Below are 16,019 nucleotides of genomic sequence, written 5' to 3'. Positions count from 1 at the left end.
TGTTACATTTCAGATAAGGTTTTAAAGCTGTACACACAGTAATCAAAATGCTGATTGGCTTATAATAGCGAATAGTGATGTTGAATGGTTGGGTATTTTGTCAAGTCGGTTCAGTGAGACCAGTTGCAAATGCTAGGAGACCAAGGCCATTGTGAGACGGAGGTGTCCCCTTTCAGCAACACTTTCATGTACAGGGAACAGATAAATAAAGACATAATAAAACAGACACAATACAACAAATGTTCTGGGCTCAGGAGTGCCCTGGCCTGTAAATGAACTCACTCTCAGCAAAGGCTGTGCCCTAAAGGCAAACTAACTAACACGCTAGCTGTAAATTACACAAACGGGAGCTTAGCTAACGCGTCTTAACGTTAATTTGTCTTGTGTTTGGAAAAACCTGGCTAGCCTGACAATTATGAACTTAAGCGCTTAATATATGTAGCTTAATGTAGCTTAAGGATCCTCATGTCTGGTGTATGCTGTAAGAAGACTATAGACACGATTCTGCGACACCACCAGGCTCCAAATGACTCCATGAGCGGCAATGCCTTGCTATAAAATCCAGGTATGCCTGCTTGTAAATTGAGCTGGTCAAGCTGGTCATGAGCTGGGTAGTAGCTGGTCAAATAGACATTGCTGGTAGCATGTCTGAGCGCAGCTTGAGCTGGACAAACCATGTTGAACTGGTCTGAACAGGCCAACCAGCTAACAGCAGTTTCAAATCCTACCTTGAGCTGTTTTCTCAGCAGGGTACACATCTCCTCATAGGTAGCTTTACTGCAGTACTGTGAGGCTTCTAATGTTAAAATATAAATAACATCAGAGATTCATTCCCAATCCTGGTCAATGAGAGCAACAGCGTCTGTTGTGTCTGCTGTATAAAACATTGTAGATGCAAAAACAGGTGTTAGCTGTGTAACTAAGTGCGTTGATAAATTAAGCTCTGAGTAGCAATGAACACTGATCGCCATAGCTCTATATGATATGCTTTGCTTGTTTCATTTCAAACTGACCCCTAAAAGTGACATATTTCTGTACCACTGTTGTTGCGGAGAGCCAGATAGAAAGAAGTAATCGCGGCAAACCAAATCCAAACCCTCTCACAAGGGTGAGAAAAAAGTCACAGCTATAAATCCAGGTGCCGAGGTCTGCAGAGGAACACCCGTGCCTTATTTCCTGTTTTATGGGTTCAATGGGTTCTCCTGAGCCTCCACAAAAGAAGAACTACAAAAATTTAAAGAAGAACTTTCACCTTCCTCAAAGGGCTGTAGCGTGGAGCCCAAAATGGAGCTCGTTGACGGTGAAGAGTTGGTGTCTGCACTCGGTAACGTGCTTTCAGGAAACGCCCACAGAGGGCATCTGCTGTACCCCTATCTCTCCAGACCTTCCCTCCCCATATCCCACACTCTCAAAAAAAACGCTATGAAAAGTGCTTAAAAAGGTACAAATGCTTGTTGCTGGGGCAGTACCTATACTACCTTCCTGTGCATATTACCAAGTGACTGGCAGGGCTGGCTCATAAATGATGTGTTACTCCACGGATATCTCACAGGCAGGAGGAGCCAGGGGAAACTGAACCACAATCTGGGAAAAAATCTGGGAGTCATTTTTCATGTATTCGTGGAAATATACAGAAAGTTTTAGGATTTTGAAAAATCTTTAACAAATTAAAGTTATTTCAAAGCTATGCAAGAACTACTCGAAGACCAAATAAGAGCAAGTGGTGCTACACAATCCACCATCAGCTGACCTCAACCCCACTGAACATTTATGGGGACACTCAAAGACTGAAAACCCAAGCATTCAGGAACATCACAAGATGCTCTTGGGAACATTGTTGAATAATGCTGGGATAACATGAATCTTCAGGTTTTGCACAGATTTGTGGAGTCCATGCCAGCTTGAGTGCATGCTGCCATTAAAACAAAAGGTGGACATACCAAGTACTGAGAAATTCTTAAATTCATGTACATTTTTCACAGATTCAACTTTTCACTCATTAATTTGTATTAAATTAGAAAATAATCAAAAATCGAAACATTTTCACTAGTGGTTCCAGACTTTTGGACCCTACTGTATCCATTAAGCCAAATAAACTGCAATACCAGCCTTTCTAAAGAGATCTGGGTGCAATAAGAGGAACAGAACAAATATCAAATACTTTGTTGTTCCAACTTTATAATGTGAAACAATAAAAATTATTGCAAAAGAAAGAACAAAATATCTGATCCTGCTGGACCTACAGTAGTAGATTGCAAGAGTAGACCGTAACTCTATGTTGACAGGGCTGGTTTTGGTGAGAACTGACATTTCCCCATCTCTATTTTAGTCATTACTTGGGTCCGTGGAGATTTTTATTTTAAATGAAAAGGGTGCTTCCAGTTCTGTCAGGGTTACTCGGGGTCATTCCGTAAATGACTCATCGCCTCGGTAACCACGGGTTGCTTTAATTCCGGCGTACTCTTCCAGGTTTCTATTTGCCTGGAAAAATGAATCTTTTAGTCTAACATTAACACAGGAGCATAAAACACATCATATAGCGTTTCTTAACAGGTCGGTTAACCATTCTGTGTCACATTCTTGTCTGTTAATTATTGCACAGGTCACACACACACACACACACACACACACACAAACTAATGGCTTCACTTCCTTTAATAATTGATAGGGCAATAATTTAATCATGCCAAAAGCAAATGTAATTGATTTGGTTAAAAAAACATGTAATTAACCGTTGGGTCATGCATCTCACTGAAAGAGGCAGTTCTCTTTCTGGATTTTTTCATATACTTTCAATGTTTTGTGTGTTGTAAATTAGCCCAGACAGGTTTTGTGGGATATTTTTGATTCATACAGCGCTTCCTGATGACCCGCTGGTTGTATAATTATGTTTAGAGGCATACTATGCAGGATTTTTTGCCTTGCTGTCAATCAAAGTTTACAATCAAAGAAGTCTCTCAACCTGGCCCACTCACCTGCTTTTACACTTTACATTTGTTTTTATACTGTTTTTATTTTAAAATCTCTGTTTTCTGGTCGCCATCCCCATCAGGGAAAAGCAGTTCCAGGGTTGAAGCTGGTTTTTGACCGAGCCATGTCAGCTTATGGAATGCGCTTCGCTGTTCTTGTGCTTCCTCATCTCCAACGTTGCAGTAACTACCTACACACACTCTACACACACCCTACACACACCCTACACTCACTCTACACATACCCTACACACACCCTACACAGTCTACACACACCCTACACACACTCTGCACATACTCTACACACACCCTACACACCCTACACACACCCTACACTCACTCTACACATACCCTACACACACTCTACACACCCTACACTCACTCTACACACACCCTACACAGTCTACACACACCCTACACACACTCTGCACATACTCTACACACACACCCTACACACACCCTACACGGTCTACACACACTCTACACACACCCTACACACACTCTACACACACTCTGCACACACTCTACACACACTCTACACACACTCTACACACACACCCTACACAGTCTACACACACTCTACACACACCCTACACACACTCTACACACTCTGCACACATTCTGCACACACTCTACACACATCCTACACACACTCTACACACACCCTACACACACTCTACACACACTGTACACACCCTACACACACTCTACACTCATTCTACACACACCTGGGTCACGTTCCGCCCCGACAAAACACAGCAAAACATTTATCTAAATGGAGATGGTGGCGCGTTGAACATCATGTTGCAAACCGTGGGCGGACTGACTGACGTCGGTAGGTACGGTTCGCTGCTACTGGCGTCTGAGAAGACCATTCTGTACCTTCTCTGGGCTTTAAAGCACAGGCCAAAGTCATTATTGATTCAGGCTACTCCCTCAACACACCCACCAAACAGGAGCAAACATACCTGAAAGCCTGTTGCAAGACATTGCACACCATTGGGAGGAAGCGTACTGTTCAGGCAGCTAATCATAGTAGTGGTTCAAACAGGAAACCTTGGCAAAGTGTTTTCTGATGGCGGTACCCTATTGGTGCATAAAACTGTACCCCTAGCTAGCAATATATAACTCCTTTGTATCTTTTTTGCATGGAAAATGTACTCATTTGAAATTGCACCCAAAGAGAACATTATTGTACTGTCAGGGTACTTTTGGAAATGTGATCCTTGAAGAACAAAAATGTACTGTTATTTCTGAGAGTGCACTAACACAACACAAGAAAGGATATTTATATTTATATAAATAATACCATCCATCCATCCATCCATCCATTATCTTAACCCACTTATCCTGAACAGGGTCGCAGGGGGGCTGGAGCCTATCCCAGCATACATTGGGCTAAAGGCAGGAATACACCCTGGACAGGTTGCCAGTCCATCGCAGGGCACACGCACCATTCACGCACACATTCTATAAATAATACAACCTATTAAATGAATGTTCTCATATACAGCCTCTGAAAACATAATTCTGCTTTGAACATAATTGTTTTATTAGTATTGTGTTGCTTTAAACCAAAAAACCCTAAATGTCCAAATACTAGCCATTGTGAACTTGGGGAGGTCACAAGAAATGTCTGCAAGTATGTGAAATAGGCTTCATCATACACACGAAAACCAGGGCCAATCAAAACATACACTGCAACTGGCTGCTGAACTAGGAATACACTGCCTCACAATATACCACCATATTTCTTATTATCTTTAGGCCACGATAAAACAGAATGAAACCTGATTTTACCTCTTCATGGAAGTTACACTGCAGCTCCATTGCAGTTTGGGTGGACCATTCCCTGTTTTTAGTTTGTTTTGTTTTTAACTGTGAAACCCCACCACTCACTCTCTCTCTCTCCACAACGTAACATGTACCTTGTTACCATAACAAGAGTTCCTTCTCTTCAGATTTCTTCAAGTGCCTTAAGACGCTTTTCATTAACTCGTTGTTAACAATGTGCAGCGTTAATAATTTGTGTTGCTCAAATGTACAGCTTCGGAAAAGAAACTGAAACAAAAACAAATCCATAGAGCCAGCACGGGAGCCAGCGACATCACACTTAACGCAGGTTTAATGAATTGCCGGTGTTTAATAAGGCCCCACGGGGCGAGTGTGCGACTTGTTATTTTCCCCCCTTCTCTGTGAGCCAGAGGAAGTCAACAAAGTACACACACAGAGACAAACCTATTTTGAAGGAAACAAACACAAAAGACATCAAAGGAGCTCACTGCTTTTAGGCCGACACTCCCTTGACTCCAGATTAGCCTACAAAGCTACACAGGCAGTGTGTTTCCTTTCAACATCAGGTGAGCCTATGATATAACTCACAAAAAGCCCTTTCAGGACATAAAATCCCAACTGTTGCTCTGGGTTAACATTTCAGCTACTGTGCAGGTAAGAACTACACATTAAAAGGAGAAACAAACTCACCCTTCCTTTGAATGCAAACTACAGTAATAAATCTTCTTCACTGCACAATAATGCACCCCCCCCCCCCCCTTCCCCAACTCCAGAGTTTTAATTACCAACTAAATCAGTCCTTGGAAAAAAGCTGCTCATTTGATGTCATAAAGGCACACACACACACACACACACACACACACACACACACTATATACAGGGTTGTTTCGGGTGTCTTCGAGCCCGTATTGGCAAAGCTCAGTACTGAGATAATAATCGCAGAGGGTGACTGAAAGCTGGATGAACTGCTTTCAGAATGTAAATGACGTGAATGCATGAAGACTGTCAGGGGTAATGTCAATGCTAAAATGTGGAAGTAAGTGTGGAAGAATAAGTAGTTGACGTTAAACAAAGGCAAAGTATTTAGTTATGCACAACGTATTTTGTCAGATAACTAAGCAGCCCTGGAAAAAGTCAGATTGAGAGGCACTTTGCATCTTTAGATATTCACTAGGTGATAATAATAATCTCTTTCTCTCGCATTTCGGTTTCAAAAGTTAATGTGCGCATTCCAGCCTGTCCAGCCTGTCCAGGCCGTTACTCTTTCAGGGGAACGTTTCATACTGTCGGTGGCGTTTACTCCAAAAACATCTCTGACCCGCAGCACTCCACAGGGACAGTTCAGAGAGGACACCGACTCCAGCTCTGGTCCTGGAGACAGCACTGCTGAATAAAACAGCTCAAGCTAGCCAGCTAGCCCGCTGATAACTGGTTGACCAGTTCAGACCAGCTCCCAGCTCAACATGGTTTAGCTGGTTGACCTGTTCAGACCAGCTCCCAGCTTGACATGGTTTGACCAACTCAACTAGGTTTTGAAAATGCTGGTAGCTGGTTGACCAGTCCAGCCAAGACAAGCTACCAGCGCTAGCTGGTTGACCACCTTATACCCAGCTAGACCAGTCTTATGACCAGATTGACCCTGCTGAAAAGTGACAGCAGGGAAGTGCTCTCAGGGACTGGCAGGCTCAGAGCTGTGACAGTCAGTGTAAAAACTCTGCATACCTGCCAGGAACAGCTTCTTTTTTGTTTGTGTCCTCTTCTTGGAGACAGGCTCTTAATCTACAGTAACTTCTCAAGTTCTCAGCGCCCTACACTGTAATTCATCGATCATCTTACAGTAAAACTGAGATTTAACAAAGGCTGAATAATAATTGACATGTGGCAGCCAGGATGGGGGCAATTAAGGAGTGTTGCCTTTGAAAACTCTAACACACCACAAAACTGACTAGCCTAGTTCTATTGTTGCTCAATCCACCTGCTTCCCACAAGACAAAACGGGGCGCGCCAGGATATCGCATGGCAAATTTGTCAACTGCAGAAAACAAACAGGACTGTTTTCTGTGAGGAAAGTGTTTTGGTTTGGCTTGACACATTTCAGTTAGAACCTGCCTGATGGTTCAAGGGTGGAGACCTAACTCTGTCAGCCTAAGTGTTAACCATGGACACACAAACTGATACACTTACGCCGATACACTTACACACTGTCTTAGACTCTCCTTAGACTGCACAGAAGCCAGAGACCAGCAGGTCACATGACAAAATGAAAATGGCAATGGTTTGCAAATCTAAAACAACCAATTTCAGCTGATCCAAAATAATTATACTGTATGGTCCTATCCGCATTCTCAGTGGTTTTGAGATATGCTTCAGAGCTTTCACTTCCTAGCAAAACTGAAATGCAGGGCGGTTCTTCACAGATCAAAATGACAAGACACCCTAAAGTTTCTCTGAATGTACAATATCAAGATCCTATCAACTTGCCATATGAATAACATAACGAAACACATTTTTGTCAGAAATGTCCGTACGAAACTGAGGTCTCGAAGTGTAAATGAACGGCACTGCGAGGACAGTAGAGCCATCATGTCAGCAACAGGCATTGCATAAAAAAGCCACCATTAGAGTATCTGGTCAACTGAAAAAGGAGCACATTTTCAAAATGAGAGCTCCAGGCTGCCGCCAGCACTGGACAGGTTACACGCTTAATATCCACAAGGCAGCTTCCATAATCCTGTCGTGTTTTAGTGACACCTACAGTGTTGTTTTTTTCTTTTTTTCTAAGCCTCATAACGGTTTATTTGACTGACACTGGCACAACTTCTGGGCCTCAAACAGACACCAATGGCAATCAAAAGCCTACAATCAAGACTAGACACTCAATGCTTTCTTAAACAGAAGCGATTGAATACACACGACTATTCAGAAGGAGCTGAGAAGCCAACCAATTACTTTTGGTCCCCTAAAATGGGGGGGACTGTGTACAAAAAGCAACAAGATTCCTACACGCATCACCCGATGAATTAAAGGGACAGTCTGCACTTTAACCTCACAGTTACTGTTTCATTTCAAATCCAGTGTGCTGGACTACAAAGCTGAAAGAACACAAATTGTTCCAACTGTCCAAATACATACATTTTGCACTGTATGCCTTGAAATGTGTGTTATTACTGACATTACTTTGAATGGGTATTTGGCGCTCTTATTCACAGCATATGGTGCATATGGTGAGGTCAGATGAACCTCAGCATAGATACACAAATGTACTCTTTTAGAACATCCATCCATCCATCAATTATCTGAACCCGCTTATCCTGATCAGGGTCGCAGGGGGGCTGGAGCCTATCCCAGCATACATTGGGCGAAAGGCAGGAATACACCCTGGACAGGTCGCCAGTCTATCACAGGGCACACACACCATTCACTCACACACTCATACCTACGGACAATTTATACTCTCAAATCAGCCTAACGTGCATGTCTTTGGACTGTGGGTTCATAAGTATCGGTTATGAGTAAATGAAACATAACGAAAGGGAAAGAGAGGAAGTGATGTCGGAAGATCAATCCGCACGCTCACCCATTTCCTGCCGAGTGCTGCAGACCCCGGCCCCGTACTCCTCTGTGGTGTCCGCCACAGTCTTGAGGAAGCTGGCGTTGTTCTCAGCAAAACCCAGGTAGTTGTAGGAGCCCATGTTTATCACGTCTTTTATCGTTCGGCCTGTCAACCTGCAAAGCAAGACAACCTTTCTTGGCTTGGTTCCGAACCCACTCTGAAATGCTCCTGCAATTCCTACCGTCCTCATTTTGATTTGAGTTTGACAAATGTTATTTGAAAATCTAAATATACAATATAATAAGCCCTGATAACATCAAAACAATTGGTAGCTTCCTCAAAGAATGCCAAAAGGTTTGTCAGGCATGACATACCCTTACAAATACCATGCTGGCTATCCCTTAGAATGTTATTATTTTCAATAAATAATTCCAGTTTGTCTCTCATGATAGATTCCAGTATTTTACACGTGATGACAGGGCAGTAGTTTCCTAGATCGGTACAGTCCCCTTTCTTGTATATTGGTATTATATTACCTTGTTTACAGTCATCCGGTATTTCTCCAGTTTCTAAAGACTGTCTAAAAATACTTGCCAGTGGTTTAAATTTATCTCACTTAAGTCTTTGAGTACCCATGGGAATCGGGGCCTGCTGCCTTATTTGTCCTTAGTTCATATAATTCTAGTTTTTCTTTATCCCCTATCTCAATATTGGCTAATACAATTGACAAGTCAGCCTGTTTTACACCTCTGACACTGTGGTTGTACAGGTTCAGAAAGTTAAAGCCCTCCCCAATAATTTGTTCCAATCACCTGGATTTGCTAATTAGCACAATTCTTCAGCCAGTTGGCAGAACTAATTGGAAGAAACACATGGCAGGACTTCCTAACTATTTCCTGACCCCTGGACTTTCCATCTGTGATGGTTGCTAACATCAAATACAAGAGTTTATCAAGATACAAAAAAAGGCATGCCAAGGATAAAACATCTATTGCCACAGTACTGTCCTTGGACATTCATACACGTCCTTCATAAAAAAAATCACGAGATTGGTGCAGAAGTGTTTTGGCTCGAGTGGAAGGGAGATGGATCAGCAGGGCTTTATCGTTCAGCCCGTAATTACCTAGTATTTCTGGGCTCTCTAAGTACACAGCTACTTGTGTAATCCTTAGGTCAGTTGTAAATACTATGAAACAAAGTCAGTAAGTCACATGTGTGAGTACTATGTAAATACATTTTCCATGCTGTAAAACGAAGGGTTACCAACGGATGTGTAGACTCTGCGGTGGCATTACCTAAAGGTCCAGTTGTAGTCATCTGAGACACGCTCCATGAGGTCGAACATGGGCCCAGGCAAGCTGCATAAGGGTCTGTTCCAGTTATCTCGCACTCTCATGTACAGATTCCGCGTGTAGAAGTTCTCAAAGTCTTGGTAAAGTGGGACGAAATCCTGTGGCCAGACGGTTTGACAGGAAGCAGCTGTTAGATCTGGGTTTGAGGATCGACATTGTTCAGTATGCTTAACCCTTTAACTGACTCTCATGGAAAGTTTTTTTCATAACCTGACCATTTTTTGTAGAAATTACAGACCGCTACAGTATGGTTGAGATGTCAGTTTATGGCAAAAGATGCCATTCACAAAGTATTATATTCCTGAACATTTTTCATGAAACACAATCATTTTACTCCTTATTAGAAACTTAAAACAGTTCATTGCTTTTTTACACTCCATCAAGATGTTATTGGACTGAAAGGGTCCCATCATTTACTAAGGCTTGGTACACACATCTGTATACATTGACATCCTGCATCATGTGCCATTGGTGCTTAAAGATCCACCACTTTTCTTCAGGCAGGCAGCAATGAATTCTGGGAATGGCAAAGCACAGAAGTGCAAACAATGCTCTGTTTCTGCATCTGTTTGCTAATGACCATCCTCACACTGAGGCCTTGACAGTGGAGCTGGAGTGCTCGTTAAGAGGAAGAAAACAAAGCGTGCGAGCTATTGCACACTGGAAGGCACGACTAACTCTGTAACTCTGCTTTATAAGCTGTTTGCTGTTAAGTGCTTGTAGGCACTATGTTGTACAGTCAGCAAATGTCAGAGAAAACACAGAGGTTTCCTCCGCTGATGCAGAAGTCCCCCTCCACCTCCACCTAAAACGTCTCAGTGATGAGACAAAAACCACACTCTTTATGAATCATTCTTCGCTTATTTGCAACATAGGAATAATCAAGATATGCGTAGATTCTAATATAAAAAACAACTCAAACTAGGTTTTGAAACAGCTGGTAGCTGGTTGACCAGTTCAAACCAGCTTCCAGCTTGACCAGCTCAAGCTATGTTTTTAAACAGCTGGTTGACCAGCTGCCAGCTCAGACAAGCTACCAGCACTAGCTGGTTGACCAGCTCACACCCAGCTAGACCAGCTTCATGACCAAATTTTTAAGATGGCATAGCTTGATTTTACAGCAGGGTTCATTTAATGCTTCCTATACTGGATTATGGTAAAACTGAATAATTCTGCTCCTTTAGCAAAGCACAAGCTCAAAGGTGAATCCGACGAGCATAAAATTATTTGTTTTATGGAGCGCCGATACCACAGCTGTCTTTTGCACTGACAAAACTGTGTTTTACTCCCCAAACTTCACGGCAATGTTTTTAGACTGAAACCTCTCGTTTTTTTAAACAGGTTTCACCGTTGATCGCGATGTCCTTTAAACAGTCTCCTTCAGACACGGTTTGAGCCGGCGTCGATAATCGCGCGTTCCAGCCGAGGGAATTTGGCTCGGAGTCTTGGAGGACCGCTTACGACGAGACACAGCGTGAAAAGCAGTCAAGCCCAGAACAATCATCCCGGCTCTACAGGGTATTAATTATGCCTTTAAGCAGTTCAATCCCCCGTTTAATTTCCATCACAGCCTTTCTCTTAAACAACAGCAATGGGCCAAATAACTGCTGCCGGAATACAACAAGGGGCGGGCGGAGAATAGAGAAACAAGTGACAATCGATCATCGAGAGTCCATCACAATTGCAGCTTCACTCCGGATAGCAAAAGAAGCTACGTGTGCTGCCTACGATTTTCAACCAAAATGGCTGCCAAAGGTTAAGTCTAAACACTGGTGATTACATTCTGGGGGGGGGGGGGGGGGGGTGTAAGTGTTACTTTTTGCTCCTCTCTCTCCTGGGCGACGTGGCACTTCTCAAGGCCGATGGCTCGGAGGAAGTCCCTCAGGTAGCCGAACAGGGTGACGATCCCGAAGCCCAGGTAGGTGAAGACTGCGACGTGGAGAGGGGCCTGCTCAAAGCTCTCCCTGTCCCTGGGAGCTGGGTCCTGGGCCCTGGGGTCCACACTGCTGGTGCCGTTCTTCAGAACCAATACAAGAATCACAGGTCAGGAGGCTCAGCTCAAAGTCAACCGAATTAAGTGAACACAACCCAACTCTGCCCTCATGTACAAACTCACCCAAGCAGGGAACTGTGGGTAGATAGATACTGCATATATATTCAAGACCACGGCTCCACTCTACTGACACACACACACGTGCACAAGCCCACACACACAGACACACACACACACACGCATGAATGCACAAGCCCACACACACTTACACACAACACACACACTGGCACACACACGTGCACAAGCACACACACACACACACAGACACACATGCACTCACGTGAGCACAAGCACACGAAACACACACACACACACACACAGACACACATACACTCACACTAACTCACAAACACACACTTTGTATAGTCTCTCATTAGATATATATGAAAACGGCATTAAGTTTTGTAACTGAACTACACATCATGCACATTCTTGCGTTTCGTATTAAGCTTATTATGATTTACTGTTGCGTTGTCTATTTGTTCACATTTCTACACACACTCATGAATCAATTTTACAGTTTTTGACAATCACTTTGACTAATTTCAGAAACTTGAGGTAATTTTTCAAAACCGTAGACACGAAACTCAAAACGGATAATCACATTTTTCATGACTGATGATTTTACATAGTGGTAAGAGCAGGAGTAAGGATGTGAATCCTGCTAGAACACATTGACAACATGGAGCAGTCAGAGGATCCCTGTTAGAATAGAGATCCAGCAGTGAGAGGAGGAGGCAGAGGAGGGGGACGTGGTCAATGGAATGACCTCATATCACCCTGTGCTTGACACATATCTTATTCATAAACTTCACACACTGCATCTTGTGTGTGAAGTTGTTTATACAATAGAATTTAATCAGAATACTGTAACAAATATATATAACATACTGTTTTTTTACAATTGCAAACAAGCATTTTTTTATTCTTTTTATTACTTTTTTTTAGAACTTTTCACAGTTAGCACAGGAGCACTATATGTGGGCCAAACTTGCTTTTACAAAAAATAAGGCTGAACCAGCAAAAACTATACATTTCTACAGTCCAATTAGAAAATGACTAGCAGAAAATAGTGCATTGTCTGTAATGCCACTGGTTGTTAGTGTTGTTTAGATCATTGTTCTATGATTGACACTAAAAATTATAGTGCTGGTGCTTGTTCACAGCAGTTTGGCAGTTTTGATCCATTTTGTGAATTAAATGAACTGACAAGCTGCATGTTGGTGCAGAGACTTGTATGAAGAGTTTTGAAAAAGTCCATTTTTAGCAATTGTAAAAAAAACTGTAAGCATAGCAACAAAATTATAGATACAAAGTTGGGAAAAATCCTGAACTGCAGTGAAAGACACTGTCCTCTACCAGGACAACCCCCCCCAAGACGAGGAACAAGGCCACCTGTCTGGAGGAGTACTTGTCGTCTGCCATTCCATTGACCACCTCCACCTCCTATTCCTCCTCCATTCTCCATCCTCCTCCATCTCCATTCTAACATGGATCATCTGACCGCTCCATGTTGTCACTATGTTTGGTGCAGGTGGATACACATCCTTACTCCTGCTCTTACTACTATGTAAAATCAATCATCAGTCATTTGACCACCAGCGCAAACGTGTGTGTCAAAAAAGGTTGAAAACCGCTGTGACAAAGGATGGTGATACAATATTACATTCAATGATAATGTGGAAATCCTGTTCCAAAGTAATTGGTGTCAATCGATTCATTTATCCTAAAACATTCATGATCTAAACATGGAACATGATCTGAACAAAGTAATCTGTTTCCATAAAACTATGCTTTAGGAGTAATGTTACTTATTTTGAGTAGTTGGATACATTGGTAGTTAAATGCATCGAAGTGAATGAAAATATCTTCAAATGTAATGCGTGCATTTCATTTTGAAATGCTAATACTTTGACCGTTAAGTTGTGTCACTGTGAACAAGTGATGGTTCATCGAACAAATGATTTTTGGTTTATGTATATTGCATCCAAGCAATGGAAAAAAGTGTTTAGAGTTTAGAAAAATTACCTCAAGGTTCTGAAATTAGTGCCAAAGTGATTGTAAAAAACTGTAATAAATGATAGATAATGACCTAATATCACCCTGTGCTTGACACATATCTTATTCATTAACTTCACACACTGAATCTTATTTTCTATGAGTTGTTTATACAATAGAATTTAATATTATGCAAATTAATTATTGGAGATAAAATTTAAAATGTCAACTGAAGCTGAAAATGGCAACATGCATATTGATGACCTGTGCCAAAGTTTCTGTTTGAGAATATACCATTATAATCGCATTAATATCAGTGATCCTCAACACAAAGAGGGATACAGCATATTAGAGTTGTTTTTCATGTGACATCATTTCAGCTTTTACAATATACTGTATTCAGTAATGTTATCTGGGACAGGTATGGTGGTAAATTGGCCAGGGTTACTTCCTATTGATTTTAATATGTAACCAGTAAATGTAAATACTGTATGTTTTTTGCTTCACTCATGGGAGTAACACCTGAAGCTAAACATTCACAAAACCCCTTACCTATCTGAGCACATTTATCTGATTCTGGGTTTTGAGTAGGCTATATACGTTGATCTATTTAGTTGATGCATACAATTACAACACCAATTCACATAACTTCCTCATGTGGAAAATAAATGTATAACTTATTTTTTATATAGCTGGCAGGAAAAAGGTTTGGGTTCATCATTATGTTGACATTTACACCTTTTGAATTAGCACACAGTGGTCTGCTTGCAAATCTCTAAAAAGTTCAGTGCATTTGCATTCAAACTGCTCCCTGTGCTCACAGGACAAATCACACCCGTCTCATCGCTCCTATTTCAGCAGAACACCCGATGTGGATATTTATCTGATGGTCTGCGTTATGAATACAGCTTTGGGTCATGAAGTCTTATCTCTGGACATGCAGTACAGTAGCGAATTGCTCTGCTGACACTTCACATATGATTTGGAGTTACGTAGCCTACACCGTCCTGTAGAGCTGTACGTTGAATTGAAGTAGACGATGAGCTTTTCCCCAGGTATATGTAATAATGTTGCTGTAGTCTGCTAATAACAATGACATCAATTCTTAATTGCATGCTGTTCAGGAACATTGTATGATCTAGGTTATAATTATTCAATCAGCGCAACGCCCGAGTTAAGCTTTGTAAGAAAACTGGGTGGAAATATTGCATCATAGATGTATGACAGGAAGCATAAATTGTGAAGGACCGGTTTTTTTTCCAAAATATACATACATGTGCATAAATAGAAAATGTACTAGACGCCAGGTACGTTACGTTAGCTCTACAGCAACAAGTGGGAAGAATTTCAGTGTTGTCACTGTTGCTAGCCCGCTAAATGAACTAACGACAGTAGATTACGCTATCTATTCATAATTCCATATTCATGTTCCAATTCAGGGTTTGAGCTAAAACTGTCAAAACACAAGAACAATGTTTTTAGAAGCAGTTTCAGAATAGTTCATGCAATAGCTACACTTCACATATGACTGAAGACTGTGCGTCATATTCGCTATTCCAACTTGAAAATCGTCAAAAATGTGACGCCGTGTACCTGACCAGTTTTGTGGAATCCATTTTTCTTAATTGTGTCTCTCTCCAAGTTGCTCTGGTTAAAAGCAGGCTTCACAAGTATATTACGCACAGGATCCGCAGTTCTTGTCATTCCTGCTCTGTGAAAAGGCACAATTGAAGGTTAATGCAGGGAGCAGAATGTCCGTTTAGCCCTTTGAATCCCAGGTATGGAACCGGTCTGTTTGGGTAATTATGGCAGTGACTTCCTTACTAGAACCCCCCCGCTTGCTCATGCCGTAGAAATTCAAATCAGTGTTGTGTTTACCTTCGAACGAGAGTGCACCTTTACTAGCTTTAGTCACTTAGCTCTGGGGTTTATCTTTTAAAATGAGTGCTTGGTAGATACCTGTTTATGGCTTCTTTGGAGATTAAGTCCTGGGCAATTGGTCCATAGAATTCAAAACGCTGTTTCAAATCACTTTGTACAGCGATTTCTGTTTCTATGTACAACATTGGATGCGAAATAAAACAATCAGTGAGAGGTTTAAGGGCATTTGAGGGCATCACCATATTGAGATATTTGTAGGAATTACTGCCATTTTTATACATTTAAATTTTTTTCCCTTTAAAACTGTGTCACTGTCCAACTTACCAATCACACACACACACACACACACACACACACACACACACAAATAATTGGGACGGTTTGCTTTTTTCTCCGCTATACTTATAAAAAGTGTGCTT

The 16,019-nt window shown here is 41.7% G+C and overlaps 1 protein-coding gene across 1 annotated transcript in view; it reads right to left on the bottom strand.

Annotated features, from left to right (window-relative positions):
• Positions 1 to 15,529, bottom strand: part of sptlc3 (serine palmitoyltransferase, long chain base subunit 3) — a 36,970-nt gene extending 21,441 nt beyond the window's left edge. The window contains exons 1-4 of the mRNA XM_061228085.1: positions 15,313 to 15,529; positions 11,485 to 11,685; positions 9,612 to 9,766; positions 8,341 to 8,489 (exon numbers count right to left, since the gene is read on the bottom strand). Of these exons, the coding sequence (XP_061084069.1) occupies positions 8,341 to 8,489; positions 9,612 to 9,766; positions 11,485 to 11,685; positions 15,313 to 15,423 (616 nt within the window). The 5' untranslated portion in view covers positions 15,424 to 15,529. The remainder of the gene's footprint in view (positions 1 to 8,340; positions 8,490 to 9,611; positions 9,767 to 11,484; positions 11,686 to 15,312) is intronic.
• Positions 15,530 to 16,019: the final 490 nt, after the last annotated feature.

Source organism: Conger conger, chromosome 18 (assembly GCF_963514075.1).
Source record: "Conger conger chromosome 18, fConCon1.1, whole genome shotgun sequence".
NCBI lineage: Eukaryota > Metazoa > Chordata > Actinopteri > Anguilliformes > Congridae > Conger > Conger conger.
Note: the sequence above shows the minus strand (reverse complement) of the source record. Positions and strands in the feature narration are given on the sequence as shown.